General features: G+C 43.2%; 1 protein-coding gene across 1 annotated transcript; it reads left to right on the top strand.

Annotated features, from left to right (window-relative positions):
- Positions 1–1,069: 1,069 nt before the first annotated feature.
- Positions 1,070–13,470, top strand: ATP6V1G1 (ATPase H+ transporting V1 subunit G1). The gene is made up of 3 exons (XM_033137661.1): positions 1,070–1,279; positions 11,025–11,125; positions 12,738–13,470. Exons 1-3 carry the CDS (start codon positions 1,198–1,200, stop codon positions 12,909–12,911), a joined length of 357 nt encoding a protein of 118 aa, XP_032993552.1. The 5' UTR covers positions 1,070–1,197; the 3' UTR covers positions 12,912–13,470.
- Positions 13,471–21,060: the final 7,590 nt, after the last annotated feature.

The raw sequence follows: 21,060 nt of genomic DNA, 5'->3' as shown, positions 1-21,060 counted from the left end.
GAATACATGATTTCTTGTTTCTGTGATTGCTGCTGTATTAAACATCAATGAAGCATTCTTACACCGATCTTGCACCTATATAAAGCAATCAAATTTCAAAAAAAAAAAAATTAAAGTGGAAAACAAATCATAAAGCAATAAGTAAATATTTAAATAAATATGTGCGTTTTCTCGTCCATCAAAATCTCTCTTCTGAATTACTACATATATGTAGAACATATATGTTAGTGTATTTATTTATATGTAAACTCCGCTTGATCGTTACTTGGAAGGCAAGACGCGGTAACCAGGTGGTGAAATGCGTTGTAGCAAAGTCCCGCTGTGGGCTGAGCACCATTTGTTTTCTCCTCACGTGAGATAGCTGAGTACTGTATTTTTAATGCCCGGCGGTGGGGGACTGGGACACTCGCGCCTGCGCACTGCAGTCGAGCAATGTTTTTAATGTGTGCGTGTGGTGGATGTATAAAGCAGCATAATAATAAGGGAGGAGAAACAGCAGCAAGCGCCGCCCACAAGCGAGAGACAAAGCCAGCGAGAAGGGAACGACAGATCGGCGCGCGTAACGCCGGGAGGCGGAGCTTAAAGGAACCAAAGCTCGAGTGTGCGCAGTGAGGACTTTCAGGGGTGGAGGAAAGACCCGAGGCGGGTGAGGCGTGACATGAGGTGAAGCATGTCACGTGACTTAACACGGAGAAGGAACACCATAGAGCGCAGAGATAATCGAAACCCGGCTTTCTTCATCAAAGAAGCTTCTTCTGTTAATTTCAATTCTCAGTTCGAATGGGCGGGTAAAATAATAAAATAATAAAAAAAATGTTGTCGCTTTCAGGCGAAGGTGGCTGGCTGCACTCCTCCCCACGACGTGGCGGCTAGAGCGTCGCAGCGCTTGCCAGCTCGCGCCGGATGTGACGTCAACGCGCGCCAGAAAGATGAGGATGAACAACACTAGCCAATCTCTCCTTGCTCTTTTTTTTTTTTTTTTTTTTTTGAGGAAGTAGATCCCGGCCCGGCCCCTTCCGCTGACTTCCCCATCAGGTGACTGGTCTCCGTTCCGGTCCTTGCCTGAGGGGAGTTTCGAGAGGGGCGGCAGCGGCCTGATCGAGAAGGGAGAGAGCCGACCTGAGGCAGTAGAGCAGCCGGCAGGAGCTGCCGGAGAGCGCCGCGACCGCCGCTAGCCGAGCCGACCGACGCACCGCCATGGCCAGCCAGTCGCAGGGCATCCAGCAGCTGCTGCAGGCCGAAAAGAGGGCCGCCGAGAAGGTGGCCGAGGCCCGGAAGAGTGAGTGGGCGGGCCGGTGCTGGAGGAGGCGGCGGGGGTGGCTTAGTACTCCGGGTGCAGTTTTATTCATTTTTATTTATTTATTCACTCATTCATTTATTTGTATTTTTTTTTAAAAAAAATATTTATTTGCATTTGTTCCCATTTATTCAATTATTCTTTCTTATTTCATATTTCTTTATCCATTCTTAAATGATGTGCTTTTATTTACTTATTTGTATTTCGTGATTTTTATTTCTTAATGTATTCGTATTTATTTCCATTTCGTTATTTTTATTTATTCGCTTTTAATATTTGTTTGTGTTCATTCTTATTCATTCTTATTTATTCATGGGCAGGAATTTAAAAATCCAGGCCGAGACAACTATTTATGGCCGCTAAAAAATTAAAGAAACTCTGTTTAGCATTTAGCATTTATTTATAATAATGTTCACAAGCTTCCATCTCATAAAAAATGTTACGGTCTTGCACGATAAAACCACTAAAACATAAACTTTTTTAAAAAAAATACTAGCTTGTGTTTTCCCCTGGGAACTGATAACAAGGATTGAATCAAACAACAGTTCTAAAGCACTGAACAAATGGCTGACACTGAATCAAATTATCATGATTATCAATCCAAAGTACTGGTTTTGACTGTGTGAGCAAAAAAATAATTTTCAGTTGTGGTGTCCTACCTTTGGAACTCTCTGCTCAGCAAAGCTTGTCTGGTAGTGCCACCTCCTATATTTTTGGCACAATGCAAAGACACTTTTCAGTGCACTCAAACTTTTCAGGAATTTTTGTTTATCTAATTCTCATTATGTTATGTTGCATAATTGTTGTTGTTATCCTGACAGCAGTTCTGGATGGCAAGGCAGGACTATTATCCCCCCTATTTTGCAGATAAGCTCATAAGTTGCTAGCCTTCAGTATTTTTTTACTAGCCTATTAAAAGAATACTAGCCTATTTCATTGCTTGCCATGGAGGAGGGAAAACCCCATGCTCTGTGGTCAGCGTGAAAAGGCAGGCAAGCAGAGGTGTGAGGGAGCTGAGGCACAAGCTTCCCTTCTTCCACAGCTAGTGCTGTGTAAGTAAGCAAATTCAGGATCTGAAATGGCAGGCATTGAAGCTGGGATCTGCTGTCAGTATGAACTGTCATCCCTCCCTCAATGGAGGTGAGGCTGAAACTTTACAGTGGTTGTATGGAAAGCCCAGTAGTGAAAACCTTGCGGTGGCAGAGAAAGCGACTTATTGTTTCAAGGTTGGAGAGAAGGTTGAAAGGGTTAGCAATGAATAGCCCATGTTTAAGGGTTCTAACATTTGTATTTATGCAGCAGTGTGCAAGGATAAAATGACAAGGGGAGGCCCAAAGCATATCTGTGAGGTGGCTTAGGACTTGATGAATGTGATGGGTGAGGTGAGGTAACTGCTTCTCTGTTGTGCTGAGAATAGTGTGGCTTGGAAGGAGATCATAAGATGAAACTTCCTTATGTATAGTTGGCTCTGGTAATTTTCAGCAACAGAGGCTCTACAAAATACTTTTTCAGATCAGATCTCCCAGAATCTGTTTGAAGTCCACATTGTGGTAATGGTTTCATAATAAACATTATGAAACATATATCACAAATCATGATGTGTGTGCACACTAATTACAAAATCACAATGTGGGGAAAACTGAAGCTGGTCATCACTTCTCTCATGATTCCTGCCACCCCTGTTGCTCTGCCGCCTCTGCTCTTCCCGGCAGGGGACAGCGGATCACAAGATCAGGCACTGAAGAAAGTCGTCTACATGGGAACATTCCTCAGTAGTATAGACTCCATGAGCTGCTTGTTTTAAGTGCATGTGCCAGGTTGGTAGGTGGTTGGGGAAGACACTAGTCCGAACCGGCTCCAGGCTTCTTGCTGGGAACCCCTTTCCTGTTTCCTTCCTTTTGCTTTGGGCTCTCTCTGCTGGCAGGGCCTGCCCGTAGGCGCCACCAGAGCCCTGCTGGAGCACTCGCAAGAGCAGGAAGCACCTTCCATCTTGCCTCTCCCATGTTGTTGCCCAGCCCTCCCTTTTGAAGGGTTGCTGCTCTCAACTGGGCTCGCTTGGAAGCTATTGCCAGTAGTATCAAAAAACAAAATGCGATTAATTACTTCTGAGTTTTAAAAACATAAAAATAAACCTTGCCCTCTTGTTTGAGCCTCTTTCCTCACTTCTTCCCTTCTGCATGTGTGTTTTTGTGCATATGTGTGTCTGTCTCCATTGTGTCTATTAGGGAACATTCTCTCACCTTACCTTTGGTATTTCTGCTACTTATTCCTATAGCATTAACATATCTCTACTATAAAATAACAGTTGCAACAATATATTTAAGATAAATAAAAATTGTAAATTTTGGACCTCTAAGTAGTAGCAGTTGCCAGGACCTTACCTTGTTTGCCTCCCTCTTCAGGCAGTGCTCTTTTTGTGCAGGGGTTACATTTTGGAGACCCCGTAAAGTGTCCCCCGTTAATGACTTTTTGGATCACTTCCGAATTTCGCAGTATGCGTGATCACGTATCAACCAGAAACGTGTACATTGCTCATTGCTTGTACATATTTCCATCCTTATTTCAGACATCGTGCTATATCAGTATATCACGATGTTTAACTGGTGACATATCATGATGTTGAAAACCAGGCATCACCCAGCCCTAGTTGCAGCCCTTTTTGTATCTTAACTATGTTTATGTAGGATACCCATTTCAGTCTGTCAATCTTCATGCCTTTTCAAGTATCAGGACCTCTCATATGTAGGACCTGCTTTTCTTATAAACAGGTAATCATTGTTTTGCATGGAGTTTCCATTATGAACCCACACAATGTTGGTGGAGTCACATAAACCCGTTCTGCACCTTTTCATGATGTCTTTATGACATTTTGGGGTTACTTCCAATTTCAACACTGTGCATGATCACATGCCATTCAGAGGTACCTAAACTGGGAGTTAACACTGTTTCTACTAGTCCACTGTTCCTGTTCTGATTTTTACACAGTGGTATGTTATTTCAGTCATCCAGAAATCCTAACTACACCTCTAGTGATAGAACTCCAAAAATGCTTAAATACTTCATTCTACAAAAAGGTACAATTCAATTGAACCACCTTGCATAATTGTGGTTCTCCTAGTGATTGCTTGTGAGAAATAAACTATCCCTTCATCTGTTGGCTTTTGGGAAATCTGTTTTGTTACCTTGGGAGAGCACCCCTTATCTCACTTTTAACAACAACTGTCCCATGTAGAGGGGGTTTGTGAAGATGGAACAATCCATTTCTGCTGCCTTGTGGGATATATTCAAGAGAAGAAAAGACTAAGGAGTATACCCTACACAAGTCCAGAGTGGAATCTCTAAGACTGTTGGGTAGAGCCATGTAAACCTCCTTCTGGCAGGCACACTGGTGCCAAATGATTTCCTCTGCTTTCATTTGGACCACGTCAGTGAGATCTACCCTGTTTCTCCTAAAATAAGACATGGCCATAAAATAAGCCATAGCAGGATTTCTATGCATTTGCGAAATATAAGCCGTTCCCCAAAAATAAGCCATACCCCGAAAATAAGCCATAGTGACGTGGTACCTCCCATTAAAACAGCCTGGAGAGGCGTGGCTATGCAGCGTACCGATGCGACACGGTTAAAATAAGACATCCCCTGAAAATAAGCCATACTGTGTTTTGTTGAGCGAAAAAAAATATAAGACGGTGTCTTATTTTAGGAGAAACACGGTAGAAGGGGGTCTACTTGTCTGAGCAGTCCAATAGCTCCATACACACTGCCTAGACTTGCACCCTGGAGAGGTCACTTTCGTGCTGCAAATGCAGCAAAACCTACGTTAATGGTGGTTTTTTCTTGTGCATATTCCTTTGCCTCTCCCTTATCACCCATCTCCTAGTGAGTTCTACAAGAACAGAAGCAGACGGCGGTATCATCACTTATGAACCATGGCTCCACTATTTATTTTGCTGCAAGTATATGCTCATTAGTGGCTTTGTCAGGGTGGGATGTGGGCTCCAGCAAGGTGGAGGGCTGCTCACCCAACTTTGGGAAGGCAGTGTAAGAGCTCTGGCAGTCCCAGAGCATTCCTTCCTTCTTCTTAAAGGCAGCTAAGTGCTTGTCCAGCTTTGGAAAGTAAGGAAGGGTTCTAGGACCCTGTCGGAGCCCTGGAGCTTCTTTCCCAGAGCCAGGTGTAGTGCAGGACTTAGAGTAGTGGCACGAGGTGGTGCAAAATTAAAATCCATAATTGAGAAGATCCATTTGGGGGCACTAAATATTGGTGCTATTTTGTGAAAGATTACATTTTGTCTGGCTTTGAGAGAGTGATGTGAGAGCTCTGGAATGATGCCAGAGCTGTGGCATCACTTTCTCAAAGCCTGCCCAACTTTAGGAAGGATAGAAGAGCCCTGGAGCCTCCTTCCTATAGCCAGGTGCCTTGCCCAGCTGATTAAAAGTGATGGCGGTTCTGGGATGGTGCCAGAGCTCTGCTGCCAGAGCCGTCCGGCTGACCTCCCAAAGCCAGACAAAATGGACAGACTTTGTAATCTTCCACAAAATGGCGGCGATATTTATCACCATCACTTTTGCATCACAGAAGGCGGTGCCATGACTCTAGCAGCATCCCAGAACCCTCACACCGCCCTCCCAAAACTGGAAGCCTAGTTAGTGCTTACCTAGTTTGGGAAGGAGTGAAGGGCTCTAGGACCCTGCCAGAGCCCTGGAGCTTTCTTCCCAGAGCAGTACCGGCAGTTCTCCTGTACAGGGCACAGAGCAGAGATGGTACAAAATTAATAAGATCCATAACTAAGAAGATCCATGTGGGGCGCCAGATACTGGCTTCACACAGGCACCATTTTATGAAAGATTACAAAGTCCGTCCATTTTGTCTGACTGAAAGGGCAGTGGGATGCTGCCAGAGCTCAGGCACCAGAAGCCTATTAATTGTTTGCCCAGCTTTGGGAAGGAGGGAAGGGCTCTAGGACCCTGAATTTTCCTTCCCAGAGCACGGCTAGCAGTTTCTCTGCACAGGCGCTGAGCTGAGTTGGTGCACAATAGAGAAAATCCACTTGGGGCGCCAACCTCGCACAGGAACCATTTTATGAAAGATTATTGAAGTTCGTCCATTTTGTCTGACTTTTGGAAGGCGGTGCAAGGGCTCTGGGATGCAGCCAGAACTGTGGCACCGCCTTCTCAATGCCAGGTAAATCTTATGCGAGATCACAGCTTAGTGTGTGTATACTGGGGTTATTTACTTGGGAGTTAAAAATATATAAAACTTTCCTTCTCCCCTTCTCTGTCTCCATGTTTCTGTGTCTCTCTCGTGTCTGTGTTTCCCCGCCTCATTATGCCCCCCATTTCTCCTCCTTACCCATGAACTCTCCCCAATGCTTCCCTTGCCCTTTGCTTTCTTATACATTTTCCCCCTCCAGCCCTATGCTTCCCTTTGCACTTTTTCCCTCTTCACTTTTCTTCTGTCCCACTCACCCCTACCAATGAAAATAGGGGGGAAGTTTTTTTATTTTCTGGTTTTGTCTGTTCCCCCTAAATAGTTTCCTTCCATGTTAAAAAGGAAGGGTTTTTTGTTTGTTTTTTAAAGGGGGGGTTAATGTCTTTGCTATATCCCGGTAATTTCATCCTTATTTTAGATGTTGTGATATATTGTTATATTGTTATGTTTCAGTGTTGAAAACCATACATTGCTCACCCTAGCCGTAGCAATTAATATTTCTAAAAAAGGCTTTTGTGAATCTGGCAGTGTTAAATTACTACCTTGTCCAGTAACAAATCTTATGAAAGGCCCTCATATTGCCAAGGGGTTCCTACATTTAGCAAAGAGATTTGACCATAGAGCTTAGCTTCCAGGAGTAATACAGGAGTAACAAGCCACATTAGAGAAGACCTTGGTTGTGCCTAACAGACTGGGGTGCAGAGGTTGAAGCAGGGGTGATGCTTGATGCAATAGCTAGGCTGTGAGAGATGGAGAGAGAGAAATGAGTTTATTGTTTAGGGTGAAGAAACATTTTTAAAATGGGGAAAATATTGGGTTTGCTGGTGGGTTGCAGGTGAGGTTAAGATGCAAAGACATCTGTGTTTGAAAAAGTGCTGATGTGTTAGGTAGGTGGTGGTGGGTCCAGTGGGGAAGGAAAAGGATGGATTGGGGTTAATAAAGAGTGTTGGTTTGTAAGAGAGAAAATGGGCTACAATTACAAGAAACATTTAGAAAGGCAGAGTCTTTTCGGTAGAAGAGGTGTGGTGGTATGCATTTTGGAGATGCCTGGCTGTGGTCTCTTACATAGGGTTGTCATATTTCAAACTAAAAATCCAGACAGTTTTTTGGGCAAATGAGGAGGCCACCTTGAGCTCTCTGGAGAAAAGGTGGGTTAGAGGTGCAATAAGTAAATAATAATAGCCCTTGACTTCTTTAATAGGTGGTTGCGCCCCCTACTAAAATCTGAAAATAGCCCCCAAAGGTTGACATCAGATGCCATATGTCCAAATTTTCCTGGACATTTTTAGCAATTTCTGCCCAGACACTGCTTCTAACTGCATTATTTTGGATACGTTCATGAAATTCTGGATGTATGGCAATTGTATCTTACAGCAAAGTCCAGGAGGGCAGAGTTGAGGACCTGTTTATCAAAGGAGCAAAACACCGCAGGTAGAACTGGTGTGCCACAGGGGAACATGGTATATGTATGCATTTTTTAGATTCCCTGCAGAAAATTTGGATAATCTTAGTAGAATAGTGGCACAGGAGTGAAGTGACAATAAAGTCAGGAAGAAAAGGCTATCAAGTTTGGGTTGGGGCCTGCTCTTGGCTCCAAGCGCAGCTTCCACTTTTGGATACATTGGGCAATCTTCTGCATAGGCTAGTTTACTCAGTGCAAACAAATTTTAGTCTGCATGTTGCCAGTTTGTGGTGCGCAGATGGTCTGCAAAGTCACATGCTGTGTAATCCTAAAATGATTGAACAAAAGGTTGGCATGCACTTAGGGACTTGGACTAGAAAAGTAATATGCTGTAGTGTCTTGTCTATTGGGAATTGGGAGCCTTCTGCTCAACTAAAATTCCTCTATTTGAATTAATTCACTTTCTTTTTTTTCTTTTTTTTAAAAAAATATGTTTGTGGAAATACCTGAAATCTTTCCCAACATGACTGCTTGGAGGAAGGAACTTGCTGGCTTGTAAGACCAACGGAACCATGTTATGTGCCTGAAAGACAATGTAACAAGCAAGTGTCTGGTTAATCCGCATGTTGGAAACTGCGACAAATCCCAAGCCTTGATTAAAGATGTCGCTTCCAGTCAGCCCAAAATGTTCAAAAACTTAGTTGGGTTCACACATCATGGGGTTGGCCTACAAGTTTCATGTTCCAAGTTTCTTGACATGCATTGCAAGTACAGCTATATATTTTGTGTATCTGTATCATGCCTTCCTAGGCAGGGACAAAATATTCAATGCAGCAGACCAAATGTACAAAGGTAGGGGAAATGTTATCCAGCTAAACAGTTCTGCTAGCACAAGCACTTTTGGTTGTGCATTGGAAATTCCCCTCTAGAGATGTAAAATTTCCGGAAATTTTGAAGCTTGGAAAAAACTGAAATTTTCGGAAAAATTAGCACTTCTTTTTTCTTTTCCAGATTGAAAGTCATTCTGTTACTTTAGAAACATAAAAATATAACTGGACAATTTTAATGGGCATAAAATTATCACAACTAGCATATTAAAAATAGAGTGTATCCAAACAATTATTACAAACAATTTACTTTTAAAATAATATTTATTTGTATTTGTAACAAATGGAGCAACAATCTCCTGAACTGTTTACTAGTTTATGTGGAACAAAAAAAAAACAAAAAAACTCTCAAAACATTTTTTTTTAAATCCAGAAGTAACAATTATATTTCCTCTCCACAATATTTAAAAAAAAAACATTCTCATAAAAAGAACTGAAGAAGGAAGTGGGACTAAGTTTCAATGAGTGGGTATGAAATTTAATCAGAATCATTTTCTGAGCTGTAATTAAGTATATACTTTCAGGCCCTTTTTGTTGCTCTATATTTTCTTCCAGTGCTTTGAGGCCTAGTAAAGAGGAACAGAACCAATGCATACCACACGCATGCAAAAACAGAACTGAAACCTTTTTCTTTTCTGGTAACAACAGCACCTCCTAAAGAAAGAAATGTATCCTGTTCTTGCATTGGAGAGTTCAGTTTGTAACCTAGGACTTACTTGTCCTCACAGAAATTAGAATAATCTGATACCATACATATTTTTTAAGAAATGATTTATAAAATATTTGAACCCCTTATCTTAAAATAATCTTAAAAAAATAAAATTCATCATGTTAAAATAAAACATTCCATAATCTATTTTTTCATTTTTTCAGGAAAAAAACAAAAAAGGCTTCAGGGAAAAAACGGGGGGGAAACAGTATTTTTCCGCTTTTTTCCGGGCCTTCGCATCTCTATTCTCCTCCCTGTATGCCCCCTAAATATGTCTAGGGCTTATGAGGGAAGAGAAATTAACAACTGTACAAGACAACTTCACGGTGGATCTTTCTAGACCCTGGGTGTGTGTGGTGCAGATCTCTCCTTCTGCCACCCCCTAAAAAACCACTGGTGTTTGGGGCTGGTTACTTCCAGAGTGGGGGGACCCAGCACTCGACCCTGGTTGCCCCAAAGTTGCAGAGGTAGAGGGGGGCTGAGGTGCGAATAATTTTCTGGATCACGCAAGCTCAAAACCAGCACTTTGGATTGATTGAATATGGAAACAAAAATGATAACCTGTGTAGATGGTATATCAGTGTTGTGTGTTCCAAGATACCATCTCTCATTAACATCCTAGCAGCTGCATTCTTGACCAGTTGCGGTTTCCAAACTGTCTTCAAAGGTAATCCTATGTAGAGCATACTGAAGTTATCTTCCTGGTTTGTACACAGTGAATATCATCACTGCCCTGTAATGTGACTGCCCTATACAGTGGTACCTCTGGTTACGTACTTAATTCGTTCTGGAGGTCCGTTCTTAACCTGAAACTGTTCTTAACCTGAAGCACCACTTTAGCTAATGGGGCCTCCCGCTGCCGCTGCGCCGCCAGAGCACAATTTCTGTTCTTATCCAGAAGCAAAGTTCTTAACCTGAAGCGTTATTTCTGGGTTAGCAGAGTGTATGTAACCCGAGGTACCACTGTATTCTTTACCCATGAATGCATGCTTTAAGGCTACCTGTGGCATTCTAAAGATTGTACAAACAGTGTACATAACTGTAGCAAGAGACACACACGTTATGTCGTGGTGAATTGACCTTTGTGGGCTTTAAGTGACGTCACAGCTCAACAGCATTCAAATAAGTACTTCGCTTTTGCCTGTAACTAAGTCATGGCTGAGAACTAGTATGGCGTGATGGTTAGAGTGTGCTGGATCTGGGGGACCAGAGTTCAAACCCCAATCAGCCACTGGACAAACTTGTCACAGGCCTGTCATTGCCTCCCAGCCTAACCCACCTTGCAGGGTTGTTGCAAGCATAAAATGAGGCCACCTTGCACTTTCTGGAGAAAAGGTGGGTTAGAGGTGCAATAAGTAAATAATAAAGAGCCCTTGACTTCTTTAATAGGTGGTTGCACCCCCTGCTAAAATCTGAAAACGGCAGGGCAACTTAGCTGAATCAGTTTACAGTTCTTAACTGCTCCGATATCTGAGCACTCCTGCCTCTCTCTTTTTTTCTCCCCCTTCCCCCATAAAAAGGAAAGAACCGGAGGTTGAAACAAGCGAAAGAAGAAGCTCAAGCTGAAATTGAGCAATACCGCCTGCAGAGGGAGAAGGATTTCAAAGCCAAGGAAGCAGCGGTTGGTTAGATTTCCATACTAGCTAAGATTTTCTTTTCACTCCTCTCCGCTCTTCCCTGCCCAGATTTGCCATTTGCCCCTGTGGTAATTCTTGGAAGTCTGGGATATAACTGACTTAAGGGCTGTTATTGGCGCAGAGATCAAGACCCTGTGGCCCTGCAGATGTTGTTAGGACTTCATCTCCCTGGCTGATGACGAGTTGTAATCCAGCAACATCTGAAGGGCACAGGGTCATCACCCCTACAATCTAGGCCGCTCTTCACTCAGTGGATATGACATAACTTCTTTCTAAAGCCAACGGTTGTTGCTATCTCTTAAAGCAGTAGAATTTGAATCTCTTTTCTCCATCCTGCCCTGCTTTCTGCCCATGAGGTTTTTGGGGGGTGAATGGAATTTTGCAGGGAAGCCACTTTCCTTCACAGCATGTGTTATTCAACTTACATTTTGTGCCTCTTCCCCCTGTCAATTCATACCCTAAGCTAAAAAGTTATTCTAACTATCTGATCATTCTGGCTGCCTTTCCTCCCAGTCTCTGTGATACACTCTTCAGACCCCCATTCAACTCCAGCCTATAAAGCTAAACTGGCATGCACTCACACGCATATACATAGAGTATTTATCCACCTTTCTCATTATTATTTTTTTAAGTTAGAGCTTCTAGATGGAAATGAGGGCATGTTCCTTGTAACTTGATAGTTGCACAGAAAAGGAGAATTGTGGTCGCTGTAAGCTTGAGAACATGTACTAGTCTGGAGTCCCTCTTTGCAACTGATTAATAGTAAAAAGGACTTGTGCTTGGTCACTTTCTCTCACCATTCTCTTGCAGCATTATTTTTAAAATGCTGCCAACAGCAGTTGAAGTTCAGTACAGTACTTGCTCAGAATATGGATTTTCCAGTCATTTGTACCAACATGTTTAAAATTACAACTCTTACGTTTTGTATTTTTTTTTTGGTATTTTGGGTAGCACCTCTCCTTTCAGTGTACAGTTATACCTCCGCTTACATATCCCTCCAGTTACATAAACTTCGGGATACGTAAGCGGCAAACCCGGAAGTATATTTCAGGGTTTTTGCCGTGCACACTTGCATAGAAGTGCTCTACCGCTGCGCGTGCGTGCACAGAAGCAGTCTCTCCAGTTGCGAAAACCTCGGGATCTGGCTGGACCTCCGGAACAAATCCTGTCCGCAACTGGAGGTACCATGGTATTACAGGAAGGGCATGTTTCAGGTGTCCTTTGAAGCCAGACCACCAGTCCCTGTAGCCCAGACTTGTCTATACTGACTGGCAGTGCCTCCCTAGGGTTTCAGACAGGGGAGTCTTTGCCATACCTACCTTGGGAATTCAGGGACTGAACCTGGGACTTTCTGAACTTTGGCCCTCTGGCCATGGTTGCTGTGGTTGAAATGAGTTGCAATTCAGCAGCATCTGGAGGGCCACATATGCAAAGCTACTGAGATCAGTGGGTCTTATCTCTTAAGTAGATATGCATAGGATCGTGCTGGATTGAGGCACTGAAGAATCCTAGAAAAGACATGAAATTCCTTCTGATATAAAATGTACTTGGCATTACAGCTTGTTGAATAAACTTTTCCCCCCCTTGTTGCCTCAGGCTCTTGGTTCCCATGGCAGTTCCACCACTGAGGTGGAAAAGGAGACTCAGGAGAAGATGACCATTCTCCAGAACAACTTCCAGAAGAACAGGGAGGAGGTGCTGACTAGCCTGCTCAACTTAGTCTGTGACATCAAGCCAGAAATCCATTTGAACTACCGCATCAATGGATAGGGCGGGGAAAGTGTTTCGGCATTCAGGAAGTATTAAGCAATACCAACTCTAGCTGTGCCCCTCCTTTTGTAACAGATCTTAACTTATTTCGAAGAGTTGTAGATAATCTTTTTGCCTCTCCTTTCTGAAACCTCTTGACAACTTTTTGTAGCATTTTTGGAGCTCATCCAAAGATACATATATACTAGTTACATGTCTCAAAAGTGCATTATGATGGAAGGGTAATAATGTAAGATTTGTGATAAGTATTGCACATTTTGTCCCCATATAGTACACCTCTTAAAACTGGAAATGTGTGAGCCTGGTGCTATGACCAATGACAAGCTCACACCAGCAGAGGGAGGAAGTTTTGTTCATAAAGAGTTGTGAGTCTTACCGTACAGACTAGTCCAATGACTTGTGAAGGTGTGTTTTCTTGAAGTAGATTCTGTTTGAACAGCTATACTCTGTATATCTTCCTTTTTAACTTGAACTAGAATCCTGCCCTTACAAATGTTTGAAGAAAAGTAAAAGTCTAACTTAATCTGGGATTGGATTAAAATGTGTTCATTTCATTCAATCTATGAATTGCTTCCCATAAAATGTTTTAAAGCAATGCCGCAGTAAAAAAGAAATCAGCAGCCAAGACCATTTCTGTATACACAAACAAGTAATTCCATATGTTGAAGCATTTTCAGTTTCCGTGGAGATACATAGTGGGATAAAGAGCTTTGTGTAAAAGTCTTGTTGGAAAAGAAATACATAGGTGCCAATAAGAATAAAGGTGATGGATCTCTGATTTGCAATGGGAAGGAATTCCAAAGGATAGGTGCCATTACACTAAAATGATTACTCTTCTCTCATCTTCTCCCCCTCCCCTCCTGCACACACCCGGCATAGGATGCTAGTTAACTGAATGGCTTTTGTCATTCCAATGGTGGTATTCTCTTGTAAGTCAACTTCCCAGGTCTGCAGGCCGGTGGCTGCCACAAGAACCAGATGTGAGTAAAGCAGTTGATGTGACTCTTGTCTTATGTATCTGCTAAGCCACATCAATTGCTCTACTCATATCTGGTCCATGCACAATCCAAGGTGTGCAAAATCTCCATAATTCGTCTGGCAAGCAGGAGGCATCGTCACAGTTCAGGGACACATTCCTGTGCAGCAAAAGCAATCAAGGAGGGTTGCACATTGAGGCCTGTGACATGGGGTGGCTTAAGAAGGAGCTCAGCCTCAGGTGATTTCCAAGGGGTGCATAGAAAGCCCTGAAGAGCTGGTTTTATCCCATGGATGAAAATTATCATATTAAAATGTGGCTTAGCCAGTTCATGTCATATCCCACTGAAATCCAGCCAGTTTGATTAAAACAATTAGACTTTCAGACCCTTGGTGAGTTGCGGAAGGAGAGCTGTGACATCTCAAACATGATTTAAAGAATGCTTTTAAACTTAGCTCTTGTGCTGGCAGTGGTGGAACCTGCAGTTCTCATCCTTGATCAATGGCTGTGCTGACTGTGACATTCAGATTGGAGTCTCACAATATCTGAAGAGCCACAGGTTCCTATGGCAACTGCTGCACCTTACCTGAGTTCTGTGAATTGTAGGGGAAGGGAACAACCTTGGTACAAAGGGTCATAAATCATTGACAGAAGGCCTGGACGATATATCAATATATCGCCCAGGACCAGTATCAGGAGTAGACCGTGATGTTGGTTTCACTCAGTGGTTTATCACTGGTGAAACCACCACCATTCCCGAGTCCCTCTGCTAGCAGTACCCACTGGAGGGAGTCAAGAGTTGCTGCTCCCCTCAGTCAAGCAGTTGAAGCAGGGGTCGGCAAAGTTTTTGTGGCTTGGGCTGGTTCACGGTCCCGCAGACGCTGCGGTGGGCCAGAGTGTGCATGCATGTGCAAATGCTATTTCCAGCGTGGAGGAGGCGTGTGTAGCTTCCCGTTGGCTGCAGGAGCTTCCTGCAGCCAATGGGAAGCCGGCCAGCATCGTAGAAGGCATTCCCCACTCTGCTCCGCGCCAGTTTAGCACAACGCATGGGAGCCAACCGAGTGGGTGGCGGGGTTCCATGGGCCGGTTAAATGACCCCCACGGGCCACTTGTGGCCTATGAGCCTTAGGTTGCTGACCCCTGAGTTAAAGGATTCCTCAGCGGTGGCAGCACCAGGGCTGGCTCAGCTGGAGATCGGGAGCCCTCCTGCACCCCTGCTGAGTCGTGCAAACAAGCTGCTTTTCAACATTGCAGTCTGGCAATATACCATGATGTTGAAAAAATAAGTTGCACTGATCTCTTTTTTTTTTATAAAGAATTTATTGGCATTTTCATAACAAAACATACACCCATACCCACACCTACAGATAAAAAACAAATACAAATATTGCCAGGATTCTTCTTCTTGTTTGTATACATAAAGAAAAAATTCCTTTTTCCAAATCTTGACGATTGACTCCCCCTGCCTTTTCACCTTCGGTTTTAAATCCATAATCTACTTTTTTTTAACAACTTTTCTCTAAAAATTAACTTCAGTTAACAATAAAACAATCATCTTAATCATCTTACTCTATCATAAATCTTAACAGAATATTCTCATAAAATCTAAACTAACTTCTTCTATCCTTTATCTTGCTGCTAATGACATAGAATCTCAAATATCTCCTTTACTTATTCAAAATAAACTTAAAACTAACAACCTTCGCCCTCCGAATTCAGAATACCATAACAGACCATTTAAATTTTGCATTTAATACTTCACCCCACTCCCCCTCTGTCCATTGTCCTTCTCTGTCTATCGCCGGAACCAATCTTCCAATTGTCCTCTTTTCCCATATATCCACAGATCCAGGCACAGTTCACAACAGACCTTGCATCGAGCTTCAGGGTACACATCTCCTCTTCTTTAGGCTCCTCCGCTTCTTTGTAACATTCTTCTTTTTGTAGATATCTTAATTCCTTGTCCCTTGCCCCCGAGCTCACACCTTGGGGTCTGGATATAGCAAATCTTGCCGTCCCGGGGCTGCCACCCCCAAAGAACGGGTCTTTTTCCCGGAGTCGCCCTGTCATCTCTCTCCATCCTTCAAGCATCCCTTTCAGCTCCTTGCCAAGGTTTCCTTCCATTGTATAAAACGTTTGGAAAGCCTCCTCTGTGGAAAATAGATTTTTTTTATTTATTACTCCACTCAAGACTTTCAATTTTCGATTAAACAGTTCCAGCTTCAAGACAGTAAGCCTTTCTTCATCCGTTAGTCCAGAGTTCAAAACAAGTTCAAACACAAAGTCCAACATGTTGGGGGAGGGGGTGAGTGTCAAATTTCAGTTCCTGTCTCTATGTTCCTCCCTTTGTTACAATTGTTTCCCACGTAAGTTGCACTGATCTCAGCCTGCGAGGTACTGGGGTGAAACCACCCCAACTCCCACAGTGAGAGCTGTGGCAGTTTCACCCAGCACCTCATGTGCTGAGGTCGGTGCAACTTATTTTTTCAACATCATGGTATATTGCCAGACCACAATGTTGAAAAACTGATATTGCCCAGCCCTAACTGACAAAGCATCTGCTTTGCATTGCATGCAAAAAGTCTCATGTTCAATCCCTGGCATTTCCAGGTAGGTCTGGGAAGCTGTCCTTGTCTCAGACCCTGGAGAGCTGCTGCCAGTCATCTAGCTACTAAGCTAGATGCACCAATGGTCAGAGTTGGTGTAAGGAAGCTTCCTGTGTTCCTAAAGTGCTGCTTCTGCCTGTTGCAAAAAGAAACAAAAAATGAACCAAAGAAGGCCTACTCTCTCCTAGCACCAAGCAGATGACTGCATATGAGGATAGACTTAGTATTTGGTCTCGAGTCATTTCATCGTGCCAGAAGTCTGGTTGGGTGGGGTGGGAGGAGAAGCTCTGCAGAGGTTTTGCAAAAGCAACCGGGAGTTATCACTACTGCCTTCACCATGTCATTGTGCAGTGAAACAGTTTCTGTTTTGCTGAGCCATCTGGTGTCAGCTGAAGAGTCAGACAGGAGTTGCATAAATAACGTAGACTCATCTCTTTATATTTTGCATTTGGGCAGATGCCAGTACACAAAATGTTCTGTGTCATTCTAACAACACATGAATGTTAGAACACAGGAGAGCCCTGCATCAGACTGAAGGTGTGTCTAACATCTTGTTCTGTCCATCCCCAGCTCCCACCAGCAAAGCCATTGCTGTGAGTATGGAGTCATCAGCTGGTAATAAAAGCATGTCCCAGTTTGAACTTATGGTGTAAAAAATAATGCAACACCACCTGCTGTCTTTTGTGGGTGGTGGCTCAAAGTAATTTGTTAATAATCACTGCATTTTTAAAAAATAATTATAACCTTGATCACTGATTCATTTTAATAACTTATGTACTGCATATTATAATATAATCTCTTAAGTGGTTCACACAAGTTAAAAGCAAAATTTCTCAAGCAAAAAAATCATTATATAGCATCAAAATACAATAAGAATCTAGTAAAACATTAAAGCAGAAATAATGAAAATACTTGTGGGCTGTTCCAGTAGTTTGATGAAAAGACATAGTGACGCATGAGCCATGTTCAAACAAATGTTGGCATCTGTCTCAAGTGTGCCTCTTGGGGTGAAGTCAAACCACTGGGCAATTGCAGCGCCTGCTGTGACTACAGAGACCGGTAATTTGTAACTTGTGTTGTTTTTGCTGCATTAGCAGTGCCAAAGTGAACCTTCTGGAGCGCAAGCCTGGGCAGTGCGTTTGGAGGGCTTGGGCTGCCCAGACGACAAGACCCCCACTTGGTTCCCTGATGTGGCCCAGAGGAAAGCAGAACAATACGTTTGGCAACAGCTTGCCTGCAGGAGTTGCCAGAAGGAGGCGTACATGGTGCCACCCAACTGTCTCAGGGTCTCTACTCTGGATTTGTGTAGGGTTTATTCCTTAGCCTTTTCTTCTCCCAAACATGTCCCACAAGGCAATGGGTATATATTTTTCTCGCAGTTTACTCCTGTAAGTTTTCTCCTGAATGAATATAGCCGCAAGGCGGTGGAGATTTAGGATCAGAGTTTTATTTCTATATGGGCTACCTTCCCAAGTTGATAAGTCCCATCTGCTGCTCACTTCTCTCTACAGCATGTGCAGAAACTACCACCTAGACCCATTATTTGTCTCAGTCCACCAGAGCTTGTCTTTGCATGCAGGGGAAGTCCCTAACTCACCAAGGGTTTGAGAACCATTGGCTACCCTCACCTGCTTTAGCTGCTCAGTCAAATCCGTTTCCCGAGGTGTGGCCGCTATAGGTGAGAGCTGAGTGCAGGGTGGGGACAAAAGGTGAGCAAACTACCCCAGAAGGAGCATGACTTGTCCTTCACCAGAGGTACTACACCTCTCCTAACCCCATACACCCCATTCAAGCAATAAATTCTGGTTAATCTTAACTATTGCCTGTTGAAACAAGCCAGCTTCACAATCCATGGTTTGAATTTGGCTACTTTCAAACTGGTCATGGTGACCAACCATACGCTACAACTTATGAAGCAGATTGGGGCGGCTGGTGTTGCGTGTGCGACACTTTGCACTTATATTGCTTGTGTGTGCGAAGTCACTCGCATGCTGAGCACCCTGAGCGGTGCATGTTGAGCATCCCAAGTGATGAGCGCTGAGCAGCCCGAGCACTGGCTTTTCCTCGCTGTAGCTGCTGCTGAAAGGCCCTGGCTCCTTCTGGTGTTGTGCAGAACATAGTGTTTGTGATGTCCTGTGTGCTGAGCATCCCGAGCATTACATGCTGTGTGCGCAATGTGATGCACACAATGCTCAGTGCGACATCAGGAAGACCCAAGGCCTGTCTCCGCTGCAGCAACAGCAGGAGGAGGAGAAGAAGAAGCTGGCCACAGAAGCCACGTCTCAACGCTCGGCCTTCCCTCCCTGAAATATTCAGGGGCCCAAAGAGCTCAGCACCCACCCCCCAAGGTGGCACCCCAAGACCAACCAGAGTGTGTTGGTGACAAGCTGTGATTAATGAAAAACAAGCCAGATGAGGCTTTCAAAGGAATGGAGGGACATTGCAAAGCTGGCTGGAGTTGTGTAGAATTTAACTTAGCTGCCATATAGCAAGTATGACAATTGGTTCATCTGGCTCAGTATTGCCTCTTGCTTATCTGGAGATAGGACATAAAGTTCTGTGTGAGTGAGTGTACAAACTACGCTAAGGCACAAAGATAAAATTTACTTCATTGCTCCATCCATTTTCCCCTCTGGCCCTATCCACCACTGACATGTGGACCTCAATTGGTTTGCCCAGAAGGGAATGTGGCTTTCAGGCTGAAAGGGGGCTCCCACTATGTTTTGGGGGGTTTGTGCGCTGTTAAAGCACAGGAAGCCAGAGGAGAGGGAGCTCAAAATAACACTGCTGATTACATATGCAGCCGTTCACAGAGGATTTAAGATTGCCCAGCAAGAGGCGACAGGAGGCCCTGAAAAAGATCCAGTATTAAAAAGGTGAGGATTTGCAGGCCAAGTCACTTGAAGCTGAGATGTGTCTCCTGTTAAGGAAGCCATGGATTTTTCTTTTATGTTCAGCCTTGAGACAATAATAAGAAAAATCTGCAGAAGGGCACAAAGTCAGCACAGCTTATCCACATCAATTGAAAACAGAACAGCAAAAAGCTTTGACACAGGCAAGTGCTGCAGAACTTTGCCAGATGCTTGTAGGTTTACAATGGTTGCTTCCAAGCAGGTTGTAAAGGGAAAGCTGAAATGGTCAGAGGCATCTTGTTGACATAGATTAATTACAGATTAATTGCCACAATTACCATAATTACAAGATAGCAGCTCTCCTTGCCATTTAAGGACCCTCTCAGATAAGGATAAATCTTTATTTCGGCTATAAGCCCACAGAAATAGAAACAGCACAAAGCATAACATAAACAAAAAACACGGATACGCAATTCTGGTACATAGATAAAATATCACTATAAAACACCACCACAATTACAGGGGCACAATCTTTAAGTATCACTATTACAGTTTCAAGGAATAATTAAAAATAATATGTTAAAATATCAATAATCGTGTAACATTCCATCTCGTCTCTTATACGAGAGAACTGAAATCAGAAATCTTGCTACCTGCAGTGCTCTGTGCGGGTCATTGTCTTGCAGCATATGTGCTAAATGAGATTCAGATGGTTTATTAGCAATCTCCAAGATTATTGGATTCAGTATGCTGGTCCAAGCTGCAGTATACAGGGGGCAATTAAACATTATATGGTAAAGGGATTCTATTGATTTATTATCGCAAGCACATAAAACAGAAACTTGGCCTTTAGAAAACCTGTGACTCAGTACATTGGATGGAAACACACTGAACCTTGCTTTAATGAATGCGAATCTGTGTGACGCAATGGAAAGAGTAGACAGATATGATGGAATCTGAGGCATAGGTGTAATAATGAGGTTCAGCAGAGAACAAACTAATCCGCCCATCACAAGATTATGTTGTAATTCAACATCATCCAGTCTTTGTTTAATGACTCTCTTGGCTGAGGTGAGATCTAGACTCCGCACGTCAGACGGAGAGATTCTGTACCACAGGAGTTTAGCATGGATTTTATTCGACCATGGGCTGATAAATTCGTCTAGCCATAAGCATTGAATAAGATAATAGTTGGGAAGTCTATGCCATAGAGTCAGCCAATAATTAAAGACTCGCCTCCTTAGAGAAACTTCTAAAGAAGGAATCTTAATTTCTAGATGTATGGATGCGTTGCTTACGCACGGAGGCAATTTTAGAAATTAATTTTGCATTGTCAACAGGGGCACAAGGTTTGCTAAGGTGACCCATAACGGGGCAGCAACCACTTTTACATTAAATACCTTTAGGGCTGATGGAACATGTAAGGCCCCCTCAGAAAAGAAAAAGCGCAATAATGCATGTGAGAGGGCTTGGGCTTTATTTTGTAGGTGGTTAATTTGTGCTTTCCATCCCATATTATATTGGAAATAAATTCCAAGGTATTGAAATTTATGGACTTGGTCAATTGCTTTCTCACCAAGTTTCCACTGATAGAGTTTCCGACTTCTGCAAAAAAATTAATACATTAGATTTAGAATGATTTATGGTAAGCAGATTTGTTTGACAATATAAAGCAAAAATCTTGAGAGCCCTCCTTAGGCCGATTCTCAAATAGG

This window comes from Lacerta agilis, chromosome Z, assembly GCF_009819535.1.
Source record: "Lacerta agilis isolate rLacAgi1 chromosome Z, rLacAgi1.pri, whole genome shotgun sequence".
Taxonomy (NCBI): Eukaryota; Metazoa; Chordata; class Lepidosauria; order Squamata; family Lacertidae; genus Lacerta; species Lacerta agilis.
Note: the sequence above shows the minus strand (reverse complement) of the source record. Positions and strands in the feature narration are given on the sequence as shown.

What these genes read in the sequence shown, in the direction of transcription:
- ATP6V1G1 (XM_033137661.1), top strand. Translation starts at nt 1,198, where the DNA reads ATGGCCAGCCAGTCGCAGGGCATCCAGCAGCTGCTGCAGGCCGAAAAG. An exon ending in GGTGGCCGAGGCCCGGAAGA is followed by an intron (nt 1,280 to 11,024) that starts GTGAGTGGGCGG and finishes CCCCATAAAAAG; the next exon opens with GAAAGAACCGGAGGTTGAAA. An exon ending in TCAAAGCCAAGGAAGCAGCG is followed by an intron (nt 11,126 to 12,737) that starts GTTGGTTAGATT and finishes TTGTTGCCTCAG; the next exon opens with GCTCTTGGTTCCCATGGCAG.